The sequence below is a fragment of the Aquarana catesbeiana genome, linkage group LG01 (assembly GCF_042186555.1).
Source record: "Aquarana catesbeiana isolate 2022-GZ linkage group LG01, ASM4218655v1, whole genome shotgun sequence".
NCBI classification, from domain to species: domain Eukaryota; kingdom Metazoa; phylum Chordata; class Amphibia; order Anura; family Ranidae; genus Aquarana; species Aquarana catesbeiana.
Window position 1 is genome coordinate 962,584,950 of NC_133324.1, and position 27,630 is coordinate 962,612,579.

General features: G+C 43.7%; 1 protein-coding gene across 1 annotated transcript; it reads left to right on the top strand.

Moving 5' to 3' along the window:
* The first annotated feature begins 24,971 nt into the window (after positions 1–24,971).
* Positions 24,972–25,958, top strand: LOC141128732 (olfactory receptor 5P68-like). Its single transcript, XM_073616189.1, has one exon. The coding sequence runs from the start codon at positions 24,972–24,974 to the stop codon at positions 25,956–25,958; it is 987 nt and encodes a 328-aa protein (XP_073472290.1).
* The last annotated feature ends 1,672 nt before the right edge of the window (positions 25,959–27,630 follow it).

Sequence of the window (27,630 nt, forward strand, 5' to 3'; positions counted from 1 at the left end):
CCAAGTAATTTGCACTGGGCATTTTCTGTCATGGTTGCCTTGCAGTAATTTGCACTGGGCATTCTCTGTCATAACCTTCTACTAGGAAATGGCACAAAGCGTTCTCTGTTATATCTGCCCTCTAGTACATGGCACTGGGCATTCTCTGTTATTGCTGCCCTCTAATAATTACCCATTTTCTGCTATGACTGCCATCTAGTATATGGCACAGGGCACAGGGTATTCGTTGTCATGCCAACCCTTACGTAAATGCCACAGGGCTGCTGCCCTAGTCAATGGCACTGAGCATTTTCTGTCATGGCTTTCTTTCTAGTAAACTGCATTCTCTGTTGTGGGTGACCTCTATGATATGTCACTGGGCATTTTCTATTGTGGCTGCCCTTTAGTAATTGGCACTGGACATTCTCTCTCATGTCTGCTCTCTAGTTAATGGTGCTGATCTAGAATTTTGCACTGGGCATTATGTGTTATTTCTGCTCTATTATCAATGCAGCTGGGCATTCTTTCTCACCTCTGTCCTCTAGCAAATGGCACTGGGCATTCTCTATCATGGCTGCCCTATGGTAAATTACATAAGGCATTTTCTTTCTTGTCCGCCACCCAGTAAATATCCATCATGGCTTCTTTATGGTAAATAGCACAATGCATTCTCTGTCATGTCTGCCCTCTATTAAATGTCACTGGGCATTCACTGTTGTGACTGCTTTGTAGTGGATGGCATTGAGCATTCTCTGTTGTGGCTTCTGTCTTGTAAAGGTCACTAGACATTGTCTGTCATGGCTGCCCTCTAGTAAATGGCACTGGGTATTCTCTGTCATTTCATCCCTTTATTAAATGCTACTGCACATTCTAAATCATGTCTGCCCTCTGGACATTCTTTGTCATGGCTTCTATTCTAGTAAATGATTCTGGGCATTCCCTGCAATAACTGCCCTCTAGTAAATGGCACTGGGCATTCTCTGTCATGTCTACCATTTGTTAATTTGCACTGGGCATTCTAAATCTCTAGTAAATTGCACTGAGTATTTTCTCTCATGGCTGCCCTGTAGTAAATGGCACTGAACATTCTCTGTTGTGGTTGTCATCTAGTAATTGGCACTGGGCATTCTCTGTCATGTCTTCCCTATAGTAAATGGCAATGGGCTTTCTCAATGTAGCCGAGATGGGACTACTGTAATATGAAGTAGCAGACTTTATCTCCACCACTGCAGGCTACTCCTGTTTCCCTCTAGTGCTGGGCTCAGATCATCTGCATCACACTCCTGAGCTCTAAAGGAGAGCATTGTGGGATTTGTAGTCTCTTGCACAGCCATTATTGAATTGCTGAATCCTCTGCAAGCTACATCTCCCAGCAAACCATCCTCTCCATGGGAGAATTATGGGAGATGATGTAAGAGGAGTCTCCAAGGAGGCCAGTGCTCTCTTCTTCCTGGGACCCATTGAGAGAACACTAGTCCTGCCGCCCAGCTGTGGGAATTGCGGCCTACCATAGTGCCAGGGGTCGCCGCTGTTCCTGCCCAAGAGGACCTTCCGCACATAGCCATGCTGCAGACCTCCTGTGCCACTTGCTGATGATTGGGAGACAGCTCAGTGGGTGACAGCCCAGACTGCTGAACCCACCACTGACTGATCCACCGCACCCAGCTTCTGGCTGAATGGTGTACAGACCCTTCATCGCTCCCTGAGTTTAAGTGCCTGCTGTCTTCAGGATCTGGTGAGCGGGCCGATGCCCAAATCTTTTCCTGCCTGCCAGTAACATACAACAAATGAACACTGCATGCAGACAATATAACCTGGATTGTCAAGGGATTTACCACTTTGCCCTACCTAGCATTCCCATGCTGATCATTGAACGCTTTTATTATTCACTGAGGATTCCCTGTTCACATCTTGAGCTCCAACACTGCCGGTGAAGACAGACCTCAGGCCTAACACTACTACTACTACTCTTCTTGCAACTATAGGGAAGTGTGAATGGTTCCTATACAGCTCAATCTCTCATTAGGATCAGAGTCACATTAGGCCGGCCCTTTTCCTTCTTAGTAGTAGCATAATCCATCCATTAATGACTTTGATCACTCCACTACTCAGTGTCTGTTATTGCTTTGTATATTTTGAGTACTGTTGCTATTTATTGTTTAAATGTTATTTGTACATATCAGTCTGCTGAGTGTTCAATTGAACCGATTTTGGTGTGTCTTCCCAGGATTTGGCTGATTGATACTCCTATACATCCCTTTTGGCAGTCTAGTTAATATAGAAGGACTGATGCATTGTGCCTGTGTGTTAATTTAAAGGGGTATACACTATGTCTAAACCTAGAGTGTCAGATGGGCTGGGCAGTTCCCAGGGTCAGGGCAGCACAAGAGGTCAAGCAATGCCTAGCAGCCCCTACGGGGGTGGCACTACCTTTGTAATGGCTGCCTTCTAGTAAATGTCACTAGGCATTCTTTGTCATGTCTAACCTCTAGTTAATGGCACTGGGCATTCTACCTCATAGCTGCCCTCTAGTCAATGGCACTGAGCATTCTCTGTCATGGCTTCCCCTCTAGTAAATTACCCTGCGTATTCTCTGTTGTGGATGCCATTTAAGAAAAAGGCACTGGGTCTTCTTTGTTGTGGCTGTCCTCTAGCAAATGGCATTTTCTATCATGTCTGCCCTCAGTAATCGGCATTAGGCTTTCTCTGTAATAGCTGCCATCTAGTAAATGGCACTAGACTTTCTGGATTTGATTTACTGAAACAGGAGAGGGCTAAATCTGGAGCACCTCTGCGTAGAAACTAATTAGCTTGCAGGTTTTTTTTGTTAAAGCTTAAAGCGGTGTTCCAGCCACAATTTTTTTTTCTAAAAGTCAGCAGCTGCAAACACTGTAGCTTCTGACTTTTAATAAGGAAACTTACCTGTCCAGGGAGTCCGTGATGTCGGCCATCAGATCGGGTGCAGGCGCCACCATTCCAACTAAGGGAAACCGGCAGTGGAGCCTCACTGCCGGTTTCCGACTATGCATGCGCGAGTTCTGCTGCACTTTGTGAATGGCCAGCTTGTCTTCTGGGACACACAGGTCCCAGAAAACAACAGGGGTGCTTGCTGAAGGAGAGGACATGACGTCCTGGGCCGTGGCCCGGCTAAATTGGAAGTACACTTGTACTTCCAAAAAAGGTACAGAAGGAAAGAACAACTAAAAATTTCAATATCCAAAAACGAGAGGTGGAGAGGGGGTCTTTTGTTTAAGACCACCTCTCAAAAGTGGGTGGAACTCCGCTTTAATTGAACAAGCTAAATTTAGAAGTTGATTGGCTAAGTTGATGGCATTGTGCATTCTCTGTCATGGTTTCCCTTCTAGTAAATGGCTCTGGGCATTATTAGTTGTGGTTGCCCTAATCAAAATTTTGCAGGGCATTTTCTGTTGTGCTGCCTTCTACTAAATTTCACTGGACACTCTCTGTCATGGCTGAGCTCTAAAAAATGGCACTGGGCCTTCTTTGTTGTGGCTGCCCTCTAGTAAATTACACTGAGCATTTTCTGTCATGGCTTCTATTCTAGTGAATAATTTTGAGACTTCCCTGCCTGCAATGACTGCCCTTTAAAAAATTGCACTTGGCATTTTCTGTCATGTCTACATCTAATAAATGGCACCCCCCCCCCACGCAAATTCCTTCTCTGCCTCCTGATAGCTCATTGTATTCCCCATGCTAATGGAGAACAGATATGTCCTTCTGGGTAAAATATTGGTAACTGCGTGAAAAGGAGAGATTCCAAAATATGCATTTATGTTTTTTTCCTTAAGGAGCCTGACCCGTGATCAGTGCCAGACTCTTGTAGCTTTCAGCCCATACCTACATATGGGCTGACTGTTTACAAGCTGCAAGGTTCGTGAATTAACTATGAGACTGCTCATCAGTGACCTTGCAGTCTTTTCAGAACTACAAGCAATCAGCTGCAATGGCTGATGGTAGTTGTAGTTTGTGCATTCACAGGAAACTATGACTGAAAGACACGGTTGTGTGGGCAGAGCCCCGCATGGCCATGTAATTTTTTTCAAATAGTGACAGCAGAAGCGGGGAGAAGTTCCCCCTCCAGTCACAGTTACTGTACATTTGTGGCCTGGCCCAGAGCATAACAGTAGGAATGTTAATTTTTTTGCTGCTGCCTGCCATTCTCCCAGGTTGCCTCAAATGTCTTGATTGCAATAAAACAAATATATATATAAAAAAGAAATATATTTTACAAGTTCCTGGGAGAAAAAAAAGAGCATGCTTGCGAAGCTGATAAATTGCAGATGCACAATGTACCTGGCCTCCACTATGTGTGGCCCAACCACTGAATCAATACCAAAAAATACTGAAAAAGGTAAAAATGTGTATAGAAAATACAATCTAAAAAAATTAAAACAATAAATAACAAAAAAAAAATAACATAAGTAAAAAAAGAGAAAAATTGTGGATGGTAATTCCCTACTCTGGACAATGTAAGCTCAGACTTCTGGACCTGGGGATGGTTAGAATGTAGCCTTTTTTGCAGCTCCAGATGAAAGCTGATGCCTGCTGCCTGGAGCTGTACTGTCCAGCCACTGTACAATGTTTTTGGGTATTGTTTCTCAAATAAAACCCCTCATTTATATTTCAAGATAAAACCTGCCTCATCTTTCCATCTTACATTGCAACCTTACTAAGCTTCTTATATTCTTGTAGACTGTCCAGCCATTTGTTGTTTTCCTAAAGTTATGCTTAAAATTTTTTCGATGACTGCATTATATGTGTGTATGTGCTTTACCTCCTATCAAGTTTGGATTTGTAAATTTAAAACTGTGATTAGTTAAGAAAATGTTTAATTGGCATAAACAGAATCTTTCAGGTTAATTAGTCTTGTGGGACAATGAGAAATATATATAAGACCCACTCAGCGCTTCATTACACGGACTCCATCTGTCTCAGATATACACAGTTACAGGTTCGTCAACTCCAGACTTAATTATTTACAGCTAATATTACTCATCACGTGGTAGCATAGTCTTACAACATGTTAGTTATTGGCAGTAGCAGGAAATGTTGAGTTAAAGCTGTTTAAATAAATATTTTTGTAGTGTTTGTAGCTGAAAAATTGTAAATGGTTTGTGAGGTAGAATAATACACTTAGAATTTACACCAGCGGCCACTGTGCATAGCCAGGTAGGGTACACAGTTTTTTCCTATTGCAATCTTGCGATATGGCCAAACAATTGTGGACACCTGACCATCACGCTTACACAAGGTTGTTGGACATCCCATTCAAAGACCATCGTAATATGGAGCCCCCACTCTTTCCAGTTATAACATCCTCCACTCCTTTGGAGAAGCTTTTTACATGGTTTTGAAGGGTGTGTGTGGGAATTTGAGCCCATTTGTGAGGTCAGGTACTGGATGAGAAGACCTGGCTCACAGTTGGCATTACAATTCATCCCAAAGGTGTTCAGTAGAGTTGAGGTCATTTTTTTGTGCAGTACACTTGAGTTCTTCCACACAACACAACTATATGAGCTTGTTTGACATCCCATCCCATTCCATTACCATGACCACTAACATGGAATCCCCCGTCTTTGCAGCTATAACATCCTCTACTACTCTAGGAAGGCTATCCACAAGGAGTGTGTCTTTAGGAATGTGTGCCAATTTTATGAGGTAAGGTACTGATGTTGGTTGAGCAGCTCTGGCTTACAATCAGCATTCAAATTCTTCTCAAAGGTGTTCAACAGGGTTGAGGTCAGGGCTCTTTGCAGGACACTTCAGTTCCTCCACCCAAACAACCTATATGAGCTTATTTGACATCCAATTCCAATACCATGACCATTAACATGGAGCCCCCCCTCTTTGCTTTCCATAAGGAGTGTGTTTAGGAATCTGTGCCATTTTGTGAGGTCAGGTACTAATGCTGGATGAGAAGACTTGGCTCTCAATCGGCATTCCAATTCATCCTAAAGGTGTTCATTAGGGTTGAGATCAGGGCTTTGTGCAGGACACTTGAGTTCTTCCACCCTATACACCTATATGAGCTTGTCTGACATCCTCTGCTAATACCAAGATTATTAACATGGAGCTCCCTTTTTGCAGTTATAGCATCCTCCACTCTTCTGTGAAGACTTTCTTCAAGATTTTAAAGGGTGTCTGTGGGAATTTGAGCCCATTTTTGAGGTCAGGTACTGATGTTGGACGAAAAAACCTGGCTCACAATCAGCATTCCAATTTATTCCAAAGGTGTTCAGTAGGTGTTCAGGTCAGAGCTTCATGCAGGACACTTGAGTTCCTCCACCCAACACACCTACTGAATATGAGCTTGTTTGACATCCGTTCCAATACTACGACCATTAGCATAGAGTCCCCCCCCCCATTTGAAGCTTAAACATCCTCCACTATCCTGGGAAGGCTTTCCAGAAGGAGTGTGTCTTAAAGAATCTGTGCCAATTTGTGAGGTCAAGTATTGATGCTGGATGAAAAGACCTGGCTCACAATCAGCATTCCAATCTATCCCTAAGGTGTTCAGTGCGATTGAGGCCAGGGCTTTGTGCAGGACATTTGAGTTCCTTCCCTTAACACATCTATATGAGCTTGTCTGGCATCAAATTCCAATATCATGACCAATAACATGGAATCCTCCGCACTTTGTAGTTGTAACATTGTCCAATATTCTGAATAAACTTTTTACAAGGAGTGTGTCTTCAGGAATCCTCACCAGTTTGTGAGGTCAGGTACTGATGCTGAATGAGAAGACCTGACTCACAATCAGCATTCCAATTAATTCTAAAGTTATTATGTTTGGTTGATGTGCAGGACACTTGAGTTTTAGGTGAGCCCACTCTCTGAGCATTGCTATGTGTTTTCAATAGTTGGGAAATTCAGTTTAGAGTTAGGGATCACACCTTCCACCTTGATTCGGCTGTGTGGCTTCTACATGTATTTGCAAATGCAATTAAAACCTCTGTTTTTTTTTTTTTTTTTTTTAGGATATCACTTCAAGTACATTCACTGGTAAACATAATGAGGCACAGTTGAGCAGTATCTGGGTTAATAGGCAGAACAAGGGCAGAGAATACAATTGCAGCAAGTGTTCTGTATAGTACAGTTATAGTTATGTAGCAATATCACAGAAGTAGCTGCTTAAGGTTTTCAGTCCGTTTCTCTGCCTCTCAAGCCCAAAGAACTGTCTCAGCCCCTCTGGCACACCTAGCAAACAGTGTACTTATAGAGACAAATGTAGTGAACAGGAAGTTTGTTTACTTGGAGACTTTCCACAATCAAACAGTGATCTGGTAACTCAATAGTCAAGAATGGCAAAGTGTGGTCTTTAATAGTGTTAATCAAACCCAAAATGCAGACTTCAAAATAACACAAACAACTTAAATAGGTCTAGAGTGGCCTATGCACTCAGGCATAAAGGGGAACTGATCTTACTTAACAATGGTCAGTCTGTTTCCCTCAAATTGTGAAATCACATACCCAGGCAATTAAATGTGAGGCAATAGGCTGCAAATGCAATTTATCACTTTAATAATTAAAAGGTAGTCACTGGAATCACTAAATTATTGATACTGAAGGAATAACAGAAAGGGTCCTCACAATGGAGATATCCAGGATCTTTTGCTAGCCTGGCGTTGGTTCACTTGGTGTCCTGTTGAGCAGGATAAACAAAGGGGTACTTGAAAGTATCCTGGTAGGCAAAAATGAGATGTAGGATGCTATCAGTATCCTGATAGGCAAAGTGGAATGTAGTGACTGTTCAGCAGGGTGAAAGTGTTCCTACAAAAGTGGGCACTGGTGAGGCAATGTCGCCTCTTTAAAGATGGGCAAACAACTGCTCACCCGTCCTGCAACCAAAAGATCAAGCGACAAGTTCCCTGAAAGGCCCGACTGTCCACCTTGTACCCGGATCAGCCCACACCCTCAGGAACACCTGGAGATACGGCCGGGATCCCTCTCGGGTGGGATGTCTTTCACCGCCCAACTCCTGGAACCGTGGCAAGATCAGCACATCGACCTCTGGAGCTGTGGCAGGATCAATACCCCTGCTCTCTTCAATTCTGCTCTCTTCAATTCTGCCATTCTGCAATTCAATTCTGCCAATTGTTCACGCAGGTCTTCCAAGTCTCCTAAAGGAATCCATCGGACTCTTTCCCTGAAAAGCTTATCCTCCTAAAGATGGATCCGGTGGTTGTCACTCTGCACATCCCTCATCGAATTCACTCTTCGAGAATGTAGCCTGCCAGAGCTGAATCTTGGCTCTTTCTTTCCATTCGGGTGAGAGAGGAGTGTTCTTCGGATAGAAACCCTCAACAGGGATCCCATCCTTTTCTCCCCCCAACCAAATCAGACAGGGAGACTGGGGTAGCCAGATTCACTTGTCCCAGAAACATCTGAGATGGCATCTTCACTGGTGAGGCTGTTATGTTGCGGACACTGATCTAGATCCTTCCGTGACCTCTTTGCAATGCTTTAGTTGAAACCACTTTGGGAATAATCTCCACTCCCATGTCTTTTCTCTGTCTGTCCACATCAAGGACAATGAAAGAGCCTGGTTGTTTCCAATTTATTTTGACAAATGCCCGTAAACAGGCCACCTCACCAGGCTGTAACACCTTCTCACTCCAATCCAAGTGTCAGATCTTTCCCACTCCTTCAGCTGGGGCCTTCTGTTCTTGTACCAGGCACTGATAGGCTTGTCTCCACATGGGGTGCACACTTGTAGTTGAAGTGTTCAGCTCTTGGACAAGAGGTATTCTGACAAGATCAGTATTAGTCCCGATGATGAGAGAACTCTTACTGGCCCCTGGTGGATGAGGACAGACCACTGCCAAAGTGTCAAAGGTCTCAGCTTTATCATTTATGGAGGGATCGAAGGTCAGCTTGACTGGTAGATAGCCATTATAGGGGAAGTTCTGAGTCCCAATGCCCCATATCTCTAGCTCTTCCAACTTCTGCAATGGCAGGTGTTTGAGATGCCTGTCATAGAAGTCTCTGTAGAGGAAGGTCACTTGAGCTCCGGTATCCATGAGAGCTTTGATGTAGATTCCCTCTACTTGGATGGAGACAGCGGGAGAAGGTCCCACTAGCTTGGCAGGGAATTTGTGTGAAGTGGTAACCTTGGCCTGTTCGGTGGCTTGTATTAGCGCTCCTTTCTTGTGGAAGTTCTGATCTGGCTTGAGTCTCCATTGAGCTCTGGGAGTCTGGTGTGCATTGACTCTCCGACGCCGGGTAGCATGTGTCAAAGAGAGTGGGACACTGAATCGCTCAGAGGCAACAACGGGAGCCCTCTGCAAGGGTTTGGACTTCCGCTGTGGTCTCTTTGCATTGTTGGTTTTTCTGGAGCTAGCTAATATAGATGGGCACCTGGTTGACTCCTTCACTGGGGCCCTCTGGAGTTTCCCACTGGCTTTTGGCGCTGTGCTTCAGGCCTCACCGGGCTTGGGCATACTCATCAATAATGTCCAAATCCTCTGCAGTTGAAGCAGATTCCTTGGTTTGCTTGCTTTTCCACCTGAGCAACCGTAGAGCTTAAGGACTTCTTGGGCACTGAAACGTCATCACGGGGTAGAACAGTGGGCATGACGGTCAACAGGACCATCATCTCTATCAGCTGCGACACCTGAGTATTAAAAAGATCCACCACGGGGTCGCCATCAGCTGCACTGGCCACCCTGACCCCAACAATAGATTCTGACCTCTGACTCTTTTTTTTGTTTTCCAGCATGGCCTCCCCTTCCCCCACAATCCGGATCAGATCTGGATACTTCAAGATGCCACCATCTTGCCAGGTTCTCAACAGGAGGGTTATGGGGTCCAAGGGCTGGGCACCCCTCAAGACTTGCTGGGCACGGACCTCATCCACCTGCCGGGGGTCTAGACCCTTCTTCAGCAAGATCTGGTGCATAATTTTGTCCAAAAACTCTGTACTCTGACAGCTTCTCTCCCTCATTTTGGTAAGTGTGCTCCAACTGGTACATGAGATCAGAAACCTTCTCTGTGCGCCAAAACACATCCAGCAGGATGTTCAGGTAGTCCCGGGCAACACAATCTTGCTTGCTGAGCTTCAAATTGCGGATGGCTTCTGAGGCAGGCCCTCTTAAACTCTATGTGATTCTCTGCTTCTTGTGGGCCTCAGGAATGTCCCATTCATCCAAGGCTTGTGTGGCCTGGTCCAGCCACTCTTCAAAGTTGTCCTTACCTGTAAGCACTGGTTGTCTTCCAGAGAAGACCCTGAGCTTTCCGATACCCAGTTCCAGAGTATGTTGGAGGGTCTTTCTGACATTTTGACACAAAGTCTCCCAGGGCAGCAAAGAATTCTGGTCTAGTCGTGGCCAGAGGTGATGGGGTGGGAACTTTATCCATAGTTGAAGCAGCTTGACTGGAGCTGGTAGGACCCTCATCTGGAGCCTTCAGATGGATTATACAAAGCTCCATCTTGTTGGCCAATTGCATGCTGGCACCTTTGAAGCTTTCAGGGACTCCTTGTCTCCACCCTAACAGTGCATAGGTGTGGTAGGTCCCACGGTCTGTTTTGACAGCAATTACCCACACCTTCTTGTCTGGGGACAGCGTCTTCACTGCCTGGCTGATTTGTTCTTCAGGTCAAGTCTCCCCAGGGAGTTTGATTACCATGCTCGACTCTGAGGGGGCGCCTTCTTCCTCACATCACTGGATCGCAGCAGCAGGGTCCATTCCGGTGTTTGTAGGGATGCTGTCTAGGGGAGTTGATTGCAGAGTAGTGGAAAATCCTGGACTAGCCCCAACGTGTAACGGTACCCCTGAAGGAGCTGCTTAAGTTTTTTTCAGTTCGTTACTCTGCCTTTCAACCCCAAAGAACTGTCTCAGGCCCTCTGGCACACCTAGCAAACAGTGTACTTGCAAACACAGTAAAAGAGACAAATGTAGTGAACAGTAAGTTTGTTTGATTGTGGAATGTCTCCAATTAAACAAACAGTGGATCTGGTAACTCAATAGTCAACAATGGCAAACTGTGGTCTTTAATAGTGTTAATCAAACCCAAAATGCAGACTTCAAAATAACACAGTCAAACAACTTAAATAGTTATAGTGGCCTATGCACTCAGGCATAAAGAGGAACTGATCTGACTTAACAATGGTCAGTCTGTTTCCCTCAAATCCTGAAATCACAGACCCAGGCAAATAAATGTGAGGCAATAGGCCACAAATGCAATTTATCACTTCAATAATTAACGTGAGAGTTCCCCTTTAAAGGTAGTCACTGGAATCACTAAATTACTGATACTGAAGGAGTAACAGAAAGGCTCCTCACAATGGAGATATCTAGGATCTTCGGCTAGCCTGGCGTTGGTGCACTTGGTGCCCTGTGGAGCAGGATAAACAAAGGGGTACTTGAAAGTATCCTGGTAGGCAAAAATGAGATGTAGGATTCTAGCAGTATCCTGATAGGCAAAGTGGAATGTAGTGACTGTTCAGCAGGGTGCAAGTGTTCCTACAAATGTGCGCACTGGTGAGGCAATGTTGCCTGACTACCGTGTCTTTAAAGATGGGCAAACGCCTGCTCACCCGTTCTGTGATCAAATGATCAAGTGACAAATTCCCTGAAAGGCCTGACTGGCCACCTTGTACCCGGATCAGCCCACGCCCTCAGGAATACCTGGAAATATGGCCGGGATCCCTCTCAGGTGGGATGTCCATCACCGTCCAACTCGGAAACCATGGCAGGATCAGCACATTGACCTCTGGAGTTGTAGCAGGATCAACACACCAACCTCTGGAACTGTGGCTGGATGGATCTCCTCCGTGAGTAACAGCAGCCTCTCAGATCATGTCTGTGTCTCGCTCACTCCCTCATCGACTGACTTTTACCTCAGGAACAAAATGGAGTATTTTGCTTTCCTGTCAGCAAAGCCTGCTGGGATTTGTATTTCTCCCTGTATACCTATGGGGTATGGGGCCCTATGGGGCAGTTTTGTGTGCAAACTGCACGTCCCAGAATCCATTGCAGCTCTCCCTGCAGTTCAGTACTGTCTCTCCCATTTGCTGCTGTAACTGTGCCTTTAATTGGTTTTCTTCTTCTGGCCAATAGGGGCACAAGAGAGGCTGCTGAATGCACAGCTCTGTGTGTTAGCTCACATTACATTACTCAGTCAGTGAAAACAGGAAGAAGGAGGGGGTTAAAAAGCCCATGCAGACATGACAACCAGCTCTCTCCCCTCTTTCAGACTGGAAAGCCTGTGTACATGCAGTCATCTGTGTTAATGTAAGTCTTTGGCTGCAATATCTGCTACAGTTACATAGTTACATAGTTGGTAAGGTTAAAGAAAGACACCAGTCTATCCAGTTCAACCTGTGTGGGTGTGTGTGTTCATGTTAAAAACAATTTTCCATATCCCTGTATACTATGATCGCTAAGATGCTCATCTAATATTTTTTTTTAAACTATCTATACGTCCTGTTGACACCACCATTTGTGGAAGGGAGTTCCACATCCCTACCGCTCTGACTGTGAAAAACCCTCTTCACAGTTTAAGGTCCTCCAATTTCATTGAGTGGCCTTGTGTCTTCTTACACTCCCTGAGACTAAATAGTTTATTTCCTATGCTAGAATCACCATTAAGGTATTTGTATATCGCTATCATATCTCCTCTCAAGTGTCTCTTCTATAGGGAGAATACGTTTAACGTTTGTAGTCTTTGCTCATAACTGAGGTCCTCCAGCACCCTTATTAGCTTTGTTGCCCTTCTCTGGACTCACTCCATTTCCCGCACATCCTTCCTGAGGACTGGTGCCCAGAACTGGATAGCATACTACAGATGTGGCCGGACCAGAGTCTTGTAAAGTGGTAGAATTATAATTTTATCTCTTGAGTAAATCTCCTTTTTTATGCATGGTAATATTCTGCCTCCTTTGCTTACTGCAGCTTGACATTGCATGCCATTGCTGAGTCTGTCATCGACTAGGACCCCCAGATCCTTTTCCACCCTGGATTCCCCCAAAGGTTCCCCCCTAGCAAGTAATTTGCGTTCATACTGTATTTTTAGCACCCAAGTGCGTTACTTTACATTTTTCAACATTAAACCCCATTTGCCATGTGGTTGCCCAACCCATTATACTATTGAGGTCCTCTTGTAAAGTTTTAATATCTTGCTGTGAAGTTATTGCCAAACATAGCTTTGTATCAATAGTAAACACTGATATTGAGCTAACATCTATATCATTTATGCATAAATTAAACAGAATTGGTCCAACGACAGAGTCTTGGGGTACCCCACTTACCATTCCAGACCAGTCTGCATACACCCTGTTTATGACCACCCTTTGGGCCCACCCCTGTAACCAGTTTTCTATCCAGGAACAAACCCTATGGTCCATACCTACAGACCTCAATTTGTAAATGCATTTCCAAAATCAAGATATACCATATCCACACGCTTACCTTTTGCTAGATGACAGCTCACTTCCTCGTAGAATATTAGCAGATTGGTTTGGCAAGAACAACCTATCAAAAATCCATGCTGGTTATGGTTACTACTAATGATACTATTTTCTTCAGCAAATTCTTGGATAGAGTTCCTTATCTTCCCTTCCATTAGTTTACATACTATTGATGTTAGACTGACTGGCCTGTAGTTTCCAGGAACATATCGCTATCCTTTTTTAAATATTGGTACCATGTTGGCCCTTTTCCAATCAGCTGGTACCATTCCAATAATTAAATTATCCATAAAAATTAGAAATAACAGCCTGACTATAACCCGACTGAGTTCTTTGAAAACTCTCGGATGTAAGCCATCTAGTCCTGGTGATTTATTTGCATTAAAGTTTTCAAGCCTTTTTCAAACACCGGCTTTTGTTAGCCAGAAGAGTACATTCTGCGATGTACAATAATAATGATACAATCTTTATTATTAAACCATTTTCATGTGTAAAAACTGAGGAGATGAAAGCATTTAGTATAGTTGCCTTCTCCTTATCATTTGTAACTTCCCCTGAGCAACTTTTATGGGGTCAATATACTCTGACCTCGCTATTAAACTGTTAATATACACTGTATTTTTTTTTTAAATTGGGATTTTCTTTACTCTCCTCCACTATGTGTACCTCATGGTCTATTTTTAGCTGCCCTGATCTCATTCTCACATTTCTTATTGCATTTCTTGTGGTGTTGAAATGCAGACAATGACCTCTTTGCCCTATATTTTTTAAAGGCTATTTTTTTTCTCTTTAATATGTCTTCTTACAATAAGGTTTAGCCACCCAAGTTTATATTTGTTGCCCATTGGAACACACTGGATGATACCTTTATTTAATATGTTCCTAATGTATTCCCATTTCAATCAGTTTTCAATGCTTCCAGAATTTGGTCCCATTTAATATATTGTAGTATTGAGCGCACTTTTGTGTCCGCTGAACACAGCTGATGACTGATCAGTATACGGCCCACTGCAAATACCATGTGATTGCTGTGACCAATCACAGCAGATTACATAATAATTGTAAACAATGGATGGCTCCCTTTAATGTCATCCATGGTGTACAATTGTGTTACTAGCTGTGATTGGTCACATGGTACAGACAGGACCAATCACAGCCTATCTGTACCATGTGATTAGCTGTGGCCAATCACAGCCAATCACAACAAAACACACTAAATGAATCAGTTTCATTTGATAAAAATGGTTGCTTATACCATAGTTTGTAGACTCTATAGCTTTCCTACGGACTAACAAATATACACTGATTTGGGTTTTTTTCAGCAAAGAAATGCAGCAGAATATATTTTGGCCTAAATTTATAAAGACATTTTTTTTTATAACAGAAACAAAGAAAAAGTAAAAAACCTAGTGATGATTAAATACCACAGAAAGAAAGCTCTATTTGTGTGAAAAAAATGATAAAAATTTTATATGGGTACAATATTGTATGACCGTACAATTGTTATTCAAAGTGCGATAGCGCTGAAAGCTGAAAATTGGCCTGGGCAGGAAGTGGGTGAACGTGCCCGGTATTGGAGTGGTTAAAAGTTCAGGATTTTTTTTTAGGAATCAAATTTACCTAGGTAGATGTCCGCTCTAACACTAATGCCGCGTACACACGACTGGACTTTTCGTCGGACTGAACACAGAAGGACTTTTCGACGAAGTTCCGACGGAGTTCCAATGAAATGGACTTGCCTACACATGATCACACCAAAGTCAGATCGTTTCGAATGTGATGACGTATGACTGGACTAGAATAAGGAAGTTTATAGCCAGTAGCCAATAGCTGCCCTTACGTCCTTTTTTGTCCGTTGGACTAGTATACAGACGAACGGATTTTTCGATTGGGCTCGAGTCTGTCGGAAAGAACATGTTCTATTTCTAAAGTCCGACAGATTTTTCAACAGAAAAGGTCTGATGAAGCCCACACACGATGGAATTGTCCTACGGATTTGTTCCGTAGGACCAGTTCGGTCTAAAAGTCCAGTCGTGTGTACACAGCATAAGAACCGAGCAATCAAACACCGCTGATCACTGAGTTCTCAGAGCTGCTTGAGCAGAGAGCTGGTTATTTTCATTTGGGAATGGCTGTCTCAGGCTCTCAGCGGCTCACTGAGAGGCTGAGCTAGGTGCCAGTTCAGGGTTGTGGGCAAGTCCCAACCATATTGTCGCAATCTTCAAACTGCACTCCTGAGATCCACAGGAGAAGTACAGCCAAAGTTAATGAGGGTTTTGAGATGCTGTATCATGACCTTCACACAGGCCATTCATGCTGGAAACCCCCCCAATGTGGCTGAATTAAAACAATTCTGCAAAGAAGAGTGGGCCAAAATTGTTCCACAGCAATGTGAAAGATTCAATGCCAGTTATCGCAAATGCTTGATTGCAGTGATTGCCGCCAAGGGTGGCACAATCAGCCATTGGGTTTAGGGGACAATTACTTTTTCACATAAAGCCAGGCAGGTCTGGGCAGATTTTTTGTCTTAATAAATGAAACCATCACTTAAAAAATGGATTTTGTATTAAATCGGGTTATCTTTGTGTAATAATATAATTCGTTTGATGATCTGAGTCATTTAAGTGTGACAAATACGCAAAAAAACTAAAAATCAGAAAGGGGGCAAATACTTTTTCACAGCATTGGAGCTTTGATTGAGTCTCCACTAGGGTAACCCGGAAGTGATGACATGACATCACTTCTGGTTTACCTGGCTGTGATCGGTGGCATTTTTCAAAAATAGAAAGTATTCAAAAATGCTGATCTTGGCGCTTTGAATGCTTTTAAGTGCAAAGGAGGGATTTGGGGTCTTATTGACCCCAGATCCCTCCATAAAGAGGCACATTCTATTGCTGTCACAAGGATGTTAAAAAAATTAAAGCAACAGTGTAAAAATAATTCAAATCAAATAAATTATTAATTGCAAAAAAAATATATATAAAGCGTCCTCGTCCCCCCGTGCTAGTGCAAATGCGTGCGTCAGTCCCACACGCATGTAAACAGCGATCGTCCCAAACATGTGAGGTATCACCACGAATGTTGGGCCATGGGCAGAAATTCTAGCACTAGACCTCCTCTGTAGATATAAAGAGGTAACCTGTAAAGGCTTTTAAAGCATCGCCTACGGATAGTAAAATCAACATCCTTTGTTGCCATTGCGTGGGCGTGCGCAATTTTAAAGCGTGACATGTTAGGTATCTATTTACTCAGCGAGACATCATCTTTTATATTTTACAAATAATTGGGTTATGTATTGTGTTTTTTTGCATTAAGATTTAAAAAAAGTGTATTTTTTCAAAAAAATTACTTTTGAAAAACCGCTGCACAAATACCGTGTGAAATAAAAAAGTGCAAAACCCAACAATTTATTCTCAAGTGCCTCTGCTTTAAAACAAATATATAGCATTTTGGGGGGGTTCTAAGTAATTTTATTGCGAACATGTATACAAAAAGTGTCCGAAAATGCCTGGTCTTCAAGTGATCAAATACATCTAAAGGGATGCAGACCCTGCAGCTTTTCTCATCAGAACACAGAGAGTGCACCAGGTGATTATAATGAACCAGACCTCCCCACCATTTAGAATCAGCTTACAAAAGTCATGGTGAAACAAACAGCAACACCAAAAGGTAGGGATCTGCTACAAAATTTGTTACAATCACTTCAATGTACATTGAGCACCCAGAGGGGGAATATTTACACTTTAAACTTTAAACTAACCTTGGTTTTGCTGTTCGCTATAATTTGGTCCTAAAAAGAGCTGTAGATACTGTTCAAGTACAAAATGTCTGCTCTCAGATTTGATGTATTGACATAATACGGTGGACAGATTGTGTATTTTACAATCTAACGATTGCCTCTAATGTTTATGGCAGTTTTTTCTCCTAAAAACATGGCGTGACGGATCCTGTTCTGAAGAGGAGTATGTCCCCCATATCAGCTTCCCTTGCCCAGTACCAGCATTATCCAAGATCCCTCAGCTCACCCAGTCACTTGTCGAGACAGCAGTGTAGGGTGAATAAAACCATACGACTTTATTGAACAGAAAGAAGCAGCGGCGGCCCGTCCATTAGGGGCGCCCAGGCACCGCTCCCTCTCTCCAGGCTCAACCTCTATATGCAATGGATAGATTCATGCATAGCATGAATCTATCCATGGCCGCCGCAGCCACCCCCTATTCATGCGTCCGGCCCCTTTCAGGGCACCGGGCACATAAATTACATCGGCCAGGGGTTTTTTTTAAGCACCTGATTAGAGCCTGAAGCTCTAATAGGCTTCAAAATAGGGTGGGTTGGGGTCGCAGACAATGCGACCGGAGCCCACCCAGGTGTGTTACAACAGCGAATGAATATTCTCTGTTGAAACACTGATCCTCAGTCCGGCGAATCAGAAGCGGGTGTGAGACCCATTTTCCGATTGGCCGAAAAAGTGAAGACTCCCGATTGGCCGCTGAGGATGAGGGAGGAAACGGAAGCCAACGCCGCTGTCGTGATGACCCGTGGAGAGAAGGAAGAATAGGAGGCCGCCGCCACCGAGCAGGGAAAGCCACCGGTGATGGGCTAAGTGCTACCAACCGGGGGGTGTCATACTGTTTGCCGCACCCCCAAAAAAGTATATATCGTCGGAGAAAATCCCCCTTCTTTTTGGGATAGAGACACAGGGTGGGATAAACTATACATCCAATAACATGAGGCACAGGTACATTCAAACATTTCAACACATCTACAAACAAAAATTGGGCATGCAGCCAACAACTAGTGGTAAGGATACTTGAGGAAACTCTTATGTCCAATGTCAGTGTTCTAACATAGACAACCTGGCTGGTTCAGAGGTAAAAGACAATGCTGAGACCAGTGTAGTTGTAGTGAGTCTGGTTAGATCAGACCAGACTGGGCTTCTATGTCACCCTGTGCACCTAATAGACACAGGGTTACTTACACATAAGAGGGGCCTGGGGAGACAGGGGTTTCCCAACCTCTTTAAGGTAAGCTGGGATCCACAAGCCCCCAGCCCAAAGTAACTCCTGTCACACATGGTGTGCATTTTTGAAAAATTAAAAGCAATCAAAAACACTGTTTTTGATGTTTTGAATGATTTTAAGGGCAGAGGAGTGATTTAGAGTCCAGATCTCTCCATAAAGAGCACCTGTCACTATTGCTGCCACAAAGGATGTCTACACTCCTTGTGACAGCAGTAATAATTAAAAGAAAATGAAAGCAACAATGTAAAAAAAAAAATAATAATAAAAAATAATGAACAAAAAATTAAAGTACCCCCATGCTTGCGTGCAAAGGCAAACGCACGCGGCGGTCCCGAACGCACGCAAACAAACAACGAACAAGTGGTGTTTAGTGCAGACAGGAGCCATGCAAGACAGTCGTACAGGGCAGCCTGAAACCTAGCAGCACTCACTTTCCACAGTTCTACATTTCTGGGTATCCATCCCCTGCTTCCATCCCTATCCAAGTTCCTTTTCAATGAAAACCCCAAAAGAAACTCCTAGACTAAACCTTGAGCCAGTGGAAGTGTTCTGAAAATGCCAAGTGCCTGGCTGTGCATGCTGTGAGTGGGAAAAATAGGCCCAATTTCCAATGGCTCCTGTGGGGGTAGCTCTACAAAACACAAGGTGCAGGTAGGAAGATTCATAATGCCTTTACATTTAAAAGAGACGGCTTTTGCATTATACTTTGCATTTGGAGTCAAAAATATATACAGACACTATTAAAGGAGAAGTACAGACAAAGCTTGTTTGGCATACTTCCCTATGGATCACAGGACTGCAGTTTGTTCTGCACTCCTGTGACCCGTTTTCAGCAGACAGCGGGTTGAAAGCATGCTTTCAGCTGATGTCACAGAGCCGGTCCGGGCTCAGGAAAGACAGCAACCATATGGTCGGGATCTGCCCACATGCCTGGACTGGCACCTGGCTCAGCCTCTTAGTGAGCCGCTGAGAGCCTAAGCTGCCAACTCCTGCCACCTCCACATCCCAACACGAGGTGTGAGAGCGAGAGGGGGGTCAGAGAGAGAGAGAAAGAGGGGTCAGAGAGAGAGGGGGGTGTCAGAGAGAGAGACAGAGAGAGGGGTGAGAGAGAGAGGGGGTCAGAGAGAGACACAGAGAGAGAGGGGGTCAGAGAGAGAGACAGAGAGAGTGGGGGGGGTGATAGAGAGAGGGGGTCAGAGAGAGAGAGGGGGTCAGAGATAGAGACAGAGAGAGAGGGGTGAGAGAGAGAGAGGGGGTCAGAGAGAGAGAGGGGTGACAGAGAGAGAGAGGGGGGTCAGAGAGAGAGAGAAGTGAGAGAGAGGGGGGTCAGAGAGAGAGAGGTGGGCAGAGAGAGAGAGAGGAGAGAAAGAGGGGGGTCAGAGAGAGAGAGGGGGGTCAGAGAGAGAGAGAGGTGAGAAAGAGGGGGGTCAGAGAGAGAGAGGGGGGTCAGAGAGAGAGAGGGGGGTCAGAGAGAGAGAGGTGAATGGGAGGAGGGTCAGAGAGAGAGGTGAGAGAGAGGGGTGACAGAGAGAGAGAGAGATCGGGGGTCAGAGAGAGAGAGAGGGGGGTCAGAGAGAGAGAGAGAGAGAGAGGGGGGTCAGAGAGAGAGAGAGAAGGGGTCAGAGAGAGAGAGAGGGGTGTTAGAGAGAGAAAGAGCGAGGTGGGTGAGAGAAAGCGGGGGTGATAGAAAAAGTGTGAGAGAGAGAGAGGGGGTGTCAGAGATAGAGAGAGAGATAACAGGGAGAGGAGAGGGGGTGAAAGAGAGCGGAAGATTGAGAGGGGTGAGAGAGAGGGGGTCAGAGAGAAAGGGGGAGAGGGGAGAAAGAGAGGGGGGAGAGGGGAGAGAGAGAGGGGGGAGAGAGAGAGGGGTGGTTTGCGAAAATTAGGTTTAATGAGTCCAGGGGTTCTAGGCTCTGGGAGGCGCCAGGGACGCTGTGCACGCTGTTCCTGGTATCTTTGGAGAGGGTGCTATCGGTGCTTGCCATTCTCACTGCTTTCCTTTCCCCCGGGCCTCTGTCTCCTGGGCTGCCCGCTTGCACTGTGGAGTTGGTAGCTAGAACAGGGTGATGTCATCCTGCCCACCCCTTGAGGTCTTTGCCGTCCCACTCCTTGCACCTGCTGTCACCAGACCAGGACCCTCCACAAGCAGGCCCTGATGGCCCCAAGCCCTCGTGCAGTGCCCTGCAGCTCCATGAGCCCCCTTCATTAATACAGCATTGACAAAGGGGCATTTTACCGCCCCCAGAGCCGGGCACCCCAAGGTGGCTGCTTGTGCTGCCTTATGGTGAGTGCCATAGTTCATGGTCCATAGTCCTAATGCATGATATTCCCACAGTTCCTCTGGGGAGCAAGCAAGAAAGCGTGACTACGTTCCTTCATATAGTGGTATTATGGAAAATGAACATAGCCACCCTTTACCAGGAAGTCAGATCACAGCAGCCAAAAAAAAATTAAATTTGGGTATTTGGGGGAGACTGAGAACAAAACATAAACTTTCAGCTGCTTCTGAATTAAGATCCTTCAGGCCAGACATAGCACATCTAGGCTGAAAAAGATAGGATCAGGGATCACACTGAAATCTAGCCAACTTTACTGTTTTGTACATGTTAATGTTAAATATGAAGATGTTTTGCATGTGCACCAGTTACTATGAAAGTAATGAATTTAACCTGCCATCGGCATTAAAACTATGAGTATAAATACTGAAAATAAACTTGCAATTGTTCAATGTCATTCCTGTTGCCAATGCTAGTAAACTAATGCTTAACCCTTTGTCTACCAAGTACATTTAGGTCCATAAATATTGGGACATCGACACAATTCTAATCGTTTTGTCTCTATACACCACCACAATGGATTTGAAATGAAACAAACAAGATGTACTTTACCTGCAGACTTTCAGCTTTAATCTGAGGGTATTTACATCCAAATCAGGTGAACGGTGTAGGAATTACAACAGTTTGTATATGTGCCTCACACTTTTTAAGGGACCAAAAGTAATGGGACAATTGGCTGCTCAGCTGTTCCATGGCCAGGTGTGTGTTATTCCCTCATTATCCCATTTACAAGGAGCAGATAAAAGGTCCAGAGTTCATTTCCAGTGTGCTATTTGCATTTGGAATCCGTTGCTGTCAACTCTCAATATGAGATCCAAAGAGCTGTCACTATCAGTGAAGCAAGCCATCATTAGACTGAAAAAACAAAACAAACCCACCCATCAGAGAGATAGCAAAAACATTAGGTGTGTCCAAATCAACTGTTTGGAACATCCTTAAAAAGAAAAAATGCACCGGTGAGCTCAGCAACACCAAAAGACCCGGAAGACTACGGAAAACAACTGTGGTGGATGACCGAAGAATTCTTTCCTTGGTGAAGAAAACACCCTTCACAACAGTTGCCCAGATGAAGAACACTCTCCAGGAGGTAGGTGTATGTCTGTCAAAGTCAACAATCAAGAGAAGACTTCACCAGAGTGAATACAGAGGGTTCACCATAAGATGTAAACCATTGGTGAGCCTCAAAAATGGGAAGACCAGTATAGAGTTTGCCAAACAACATCTAAAAAAGCCTTCACAGTTCTGGAACAACATCCTATAGACAGATGAGACCAAGATCAACTTGTACCAGAGTGATGGGAAGAGAAGAGTATGGAGAAGGAAAGGAACTGCTCATGATCCAAAGCATACCACCTCATCAGTGAAGCATGGAGGTGGTAGTGTCATGGCGTGGGCATGTATGGCTGCCAATGGAACTGGTTCTCTTGTATTTATTGATGATGTGACTGCTGACAAAAGCAGCAGGATGAATTCTGAAGTGTTTCGGGCAATATTATCTGCTCATATTCAGCAAAATGCTTCAGAACTCATTGGACGACGCTTCACAGTGCAGAAGGACAATGACCGGAAGCATACTGTGAAAGCAAAGAAAGACTTTTTTAAAGGAAAGAAGTGGAATGTTATGAAATGGCCAAGTCAATCACCTGACCTGAATCTGATTGAGCATGCATTTCACTTGCTGAAGACAAAACTGAAGGGAAAATGTCCCAAGAACAAGCAGGAACTGAAAGTTGCAGTAAAGGCCTGGCAGAGCATCACCAGGGATGAAACCCAGCGTCTGGTGAAGTCTATGTGTTCCAGACTTCGGGCTGTAATTGACTGCAAAGGAATTCCAACCAGGTATTAAAAAGTGAATGTTTGATGAATGATTGTTAATCTGTCCTATTACTTTTGGTCCATTAAAAAGTGGGAGGCACATATACAAACTGTTGTATTTCCTACACTGTTCACCTGATTTGGATGTTTTGGATGTAAATACCCTCAAATTAAAGCTGAAAGTCTGCAGTTAAAGCACATCTTGTTCGTTTCATTTTAAATCCATTGTGGTGGTGTATAGAGCCAAAAAGAATAGAATTGTGTAAATGTCCCAATATGTATGGACCTGACTGCATGTCTTGTACTCAATGGGTTAAAGCAGCTCATTGCTACCAGATCACTTTTATGGGGTTCTGAAGGTGCCCCCCCTTTCCCACCATGTTCTCATGTTCCATCGTGAAGCCTGAGACCATGGTAAACTGTCAGAGCTTTGGGAGTTGTAACTTCCATTCCTTGATCCCCCTTGTGACTGATGAACCTGGAAGTTATGTGTAGTACATCACTTCTGGGTTTACATCTGTCATGTCAACTATTGTGGCAAAGGTACAGCTATTTAAGCATCATCGAATTTTGGATTTGTTTAAATTTGTTACTATTGTAATTTAGAGATTCAAATAAGACTCGTGGCCACTCATTACAATTAGAAGAAAAGAGGTTTAACCTTAAACTACGTAGAGGGTTCTTTACTGTAAGAGCGGCAAGGATGTGGAATTCCCTTCCACAGGCGGTGGTCTCAGTGGGGAGCATTGATAGCTTCAAGAAACTATTAGATAATCACCTGAATGACCACAATATACAGGGATATGTAATGTATTACTGACACATAATCACACACATAGGTTGGACTTGATGGACTTGTGTCTTTTTTCAACCTCACCTACTATGTAACTATGTAAATACATCCATATTTTATGAATAACTATAAGTTGCCCGAATTTCAATTCAGAATGAAATGAACCGCACATGTCTATTCATTAGTCACACAGGAGATTGGGGAATGGATGTTATTCCATATGTACTGTGTTTAGCTATGCCAACAGTTTACCATGGTCTTGGTCTCCTTGAGGAGCGGGAAAGCCCAGAAACCACCGTGGGTGGCAACAGTGGGGTGGTCCTTTTCACTTAAGTAAAGGTGGTCACATGACTCCATCTGCAACCACTTGCTGACAGGATGTTCATATATGCCTGGCTTGCAGTCTCCACTCCAATTCATCCCAAAGGTGTTTCTATCGGGTTGAGATCAGGACTTTGTGCAGACCAGTCAAGTTCCTCCACCCCAAACTCGCTCATCCATGTCTTTATGGACCTTGCTTTGTGCACTGGTGGGCAGTCATGTTGGAACAGGAAGGGGCCATCCCCAAACTGGGAGCATGAAATTGTTCAAAATATCTTGGTATTCTGATGCCTTAAGAGTTCCCCTCACTGGAACTAAGGGACCAAGCCCAACCCCTGTAAAACAACCTCACACCATAATTTCCCCTCCACCATACTTTACACTTGGCACGATACAGTCAGGCAAGTACCATTCTTCTGGCAACCACCAAACCCAGACACGTCCATCAGATTGCCAGACAGAGAAGCATGATTTGTCACTCCAGAGACCACGTCTCCACTGCTCTAGAGTCCAGTGGTGGCGTGCTTTACACCACTGCATCTGACGCTTTGCGTTAGACTTGGTGATGTAAGGCTTGGATGCAGCTGCTCGGCCCTGGAAACCCTTTCAAAGAAGCTCTCTAAGCACTGTTGTTGTGCTAATCTGAAGGCCAGACAAAGTTTGGAGGTCTGTAGCTATTGACTCTGCAGACAGTTGGCAACTTCTGAGCACTGTGAGCTTCAGCATGCGGTGACCCAACTCTGTCATTTTTACATGGCCTACCACTTTGTGGCTGAGTTGCTGTGGTTCATAGTTGCTTCCCACTTTGTTATAACACCACTAACAGTTGACCATGGAATATTTTACTAGCAAGGAAATTTCATGGATGGACTTATGACGGTACCACACTTGAATTAACGGAGCTCCTGAGAGCGACCTATTCTTTCACAAATATTTGTAGAAGCCATCTGCATGCCTAGGTGCTTGATTTTATACACCTGCAGCCATGGAGGTGATTGGAAAAGCTGAATCCAATGATTTGGAGGGGCATCCCAATACTTTAGGAAACATAGTGTGTGTATATATACTGTGTGTGTGTATATATATATATATATATATATATATATATATATATATATATATATATATATTGTATGTATTACTTTGTTCTCTTAAGTGATTGCAATATTATTAGAAATAGGGCGAATACAGAAATGTGTGAAAATTGTTCTGGTATATGAGGGATGTACGGGTGTGATGCGTTTAATAACACTATTTCCGATACTCTTGTTCACAGATGACCCACCTAAAGAATCAAACACTTATGATTGAGATTTGGATCGTTGGATTTGAAAACCTCTCTGCCTACAAAATTCCACTTTTCCTCTTCTTATTGGCTATCTACATATTTACCTGCTTTGAGAACCTCCTGATAATCTTTTTGGTGAATAAAAGTCCTCATCTCCATTCCCCTATGTACTTCCTGATCAGTAATTTTACTTTCTGTCAGTTTTTTTACACTACAAATCTGGTCCCGCGGATGCTGCATGACTTGCTCTCGGAAATTGGGGTCATCTCCTATCTTGGCTGTATTGTCCAATTGAGCATGTTGGGAGGTGTGTCGATTGTGGAGTCCTTTTTGTATGTGATGATGTCCTATGACAGGTATTTTGCTGTCTGTCAGCCTCTGAGATATTCCGCTCTCATACATAATAGACTGTGTCTGTATTTAGTGATTGGGTTTTGGTTGATTTCCTCTGTGATTGAGGTGACAGTATATTATTTCTTAATTAATGTTGAATTTTGTGGCCCCGTTAGAGTCAACCACTTCCATTGTGACTTCACCACCCTGATGGTCTTTGCATGCTCAGACATAGCACCTCTTATGTTTCTTATCTTAGTCATTAGCAGTGTACTGTCTGCTGCACCTTTTGTAGCTGCTGTTGTATCGTACACCTTTATCATAATCGCCGTCCTCAGGATAAAGTCATCCAAGGGAAGAAAGAAAGCCTTCTCCACCTGCAGCTCCCACCTGCTGGTCTTGGGTATATATTTTGCCATGATGTTTACTTTATACGTCGTGCCGAGGAATAATAAATACCTCCAGGTCTATAAAGGGATGTCCTTCATCTACTTATCAGTGACTCCACTCATAAACCCCATCATTTATACCCTAAGGAACAAGGATTTTCATAAAGCACTACAGGCCACAATAAGTGAAATGAAACAGTATGTCATTGTTAAAGTACAATACAAAAATAAACATTTATTACATAAAAAATAAACATTTTTACATACTAAAAGTTAGTCAACATGATCTTTTATTATATTATTGTTTTGAAAACAGTAAAAAACATTTTGCATTTACTGTACAAGTTGGATTGCTACAATTTAATAATGTTAAAGGGCAAGTATAGTCACCAGAGTCGCCTGTGGTGTTTCTACAGTGGATTTTTTCCCCATTCTAGACTTACCATGCTTGACTGGCAGAAGATGTGGAGAGCTACACACCGATAATCAGCTCAGTCAAAATCTATGAAGAAACGGCTTCAGCTTGTCTCTTTAAGAAGCCACACCCCTCTAACACATTCTACCTTCCGCCAAACTGCCATAGAGACCTCTATGACTAAGCCTGTAGGTGGGTGTAAAAAACAAATATTTTACTTTGGGGTGTTTACTCTTCAAAATTTTGTGATTTTGTGAATGTTTCTACTATTTTAGTGCTTTAGGGCATTCAAACATATGATAGGTAGTCAAGAAATTGGATGTGTAATTTATGCCCCTAGAATGCCTGAAAGCGCTCCTTGGATTTTGTGCCTATGATGCTAGGTTGTGAAAAAGTCTCACACATGTGGTATCCCCATACTCAGGCAAAGCTTTTTTTGGCTATACTTCTCCTGGGATCACAGGAATTCAGCTTGTTCTGCACCACTGTCACTCATTTTCAGCCAACAGGTGGAATCCACCCATATGCCTGGACCGGCAGATGACTCAGCCTCTCAACAAACTACTGGGAGACTGAGCCAGATGCTCCCAACCCCTTCCAGTGTGCACTGAAGGTGCAAAGAGAGTTGGTGACTGACAATCATTGACTCTCTGCTCAATGAAGACTGAGAACTGAGCAATCAGCGGTCTTTGATCACTCAGTTCTGAGAATTAGAAGCTGAGGTAGACCAATGCAGCACTGAAACAATGCTGCATCCATCTAGGTGAGTATGTAGGTTTGTTTTTTTTAAAACCCATACTTCTATTTTACTTTCCAATATTTTTATTGAATATAGTGTATAAAAAAATATACAATACATATTGCTCAAATATAAACAACAATGTAGAAGAGATTGAGAGAACAGAACTCGGCCAACATGGCCTACACACAGTACATATAGCAAAATGTAACATTTTTACTGGTGAGTATATCAGTTCTACATCTGTCTGTCCTTACATTTTAGTTGCCCCAGAATCGTTACTTTATCACTTATGTGTTCCTTGTAGAGGGGTTGTGGCACCGGGAGCCCACCCGTCCACCCCAGATGGGATCTACTCTCCCAACCCCCAATGCCCCCCACTTTCAAGCAGCTATGCTACTATCGCTTCTTGATTCTTTGCTAATATTGCGAGGGCAATAACACCAGACAGGAGAACCTACATAAACTAATAAATGTGGAGAGAGGAAAAATTAAAGAGCAAAGGGGCAGAAGAAGAAGAAAAGAAGAGGTGGGGGGAAGAATTGGGGTTGAGTGCACCCCTAGGGATCTTCTCTGAGATCCATTAGTTATCAAAGCCCGCAGATAGGTATGTCAACCATGGTTCCCAGATCCTGTCGAAAGCCTGTTGTTTATCCGAAAGGATCGCCGACAGGCATTCATTAATCATGATCCATGTCAGTTTAGATTTTACCAGTTCAAATGGGATCAAAGGTTTTCTCCAGGATCTAGCAATCGCAATTCTAGATGCTG

What these genes read in the sequence shown, in the direction of transcription:
- LOC141128732 (XM_073616189.1), top strand. Translation starts at nt 24,972, where the DNA reads ATGACCCACCTAAAGAATCAAACACTTATGATTGAGATTTGGATCGTT.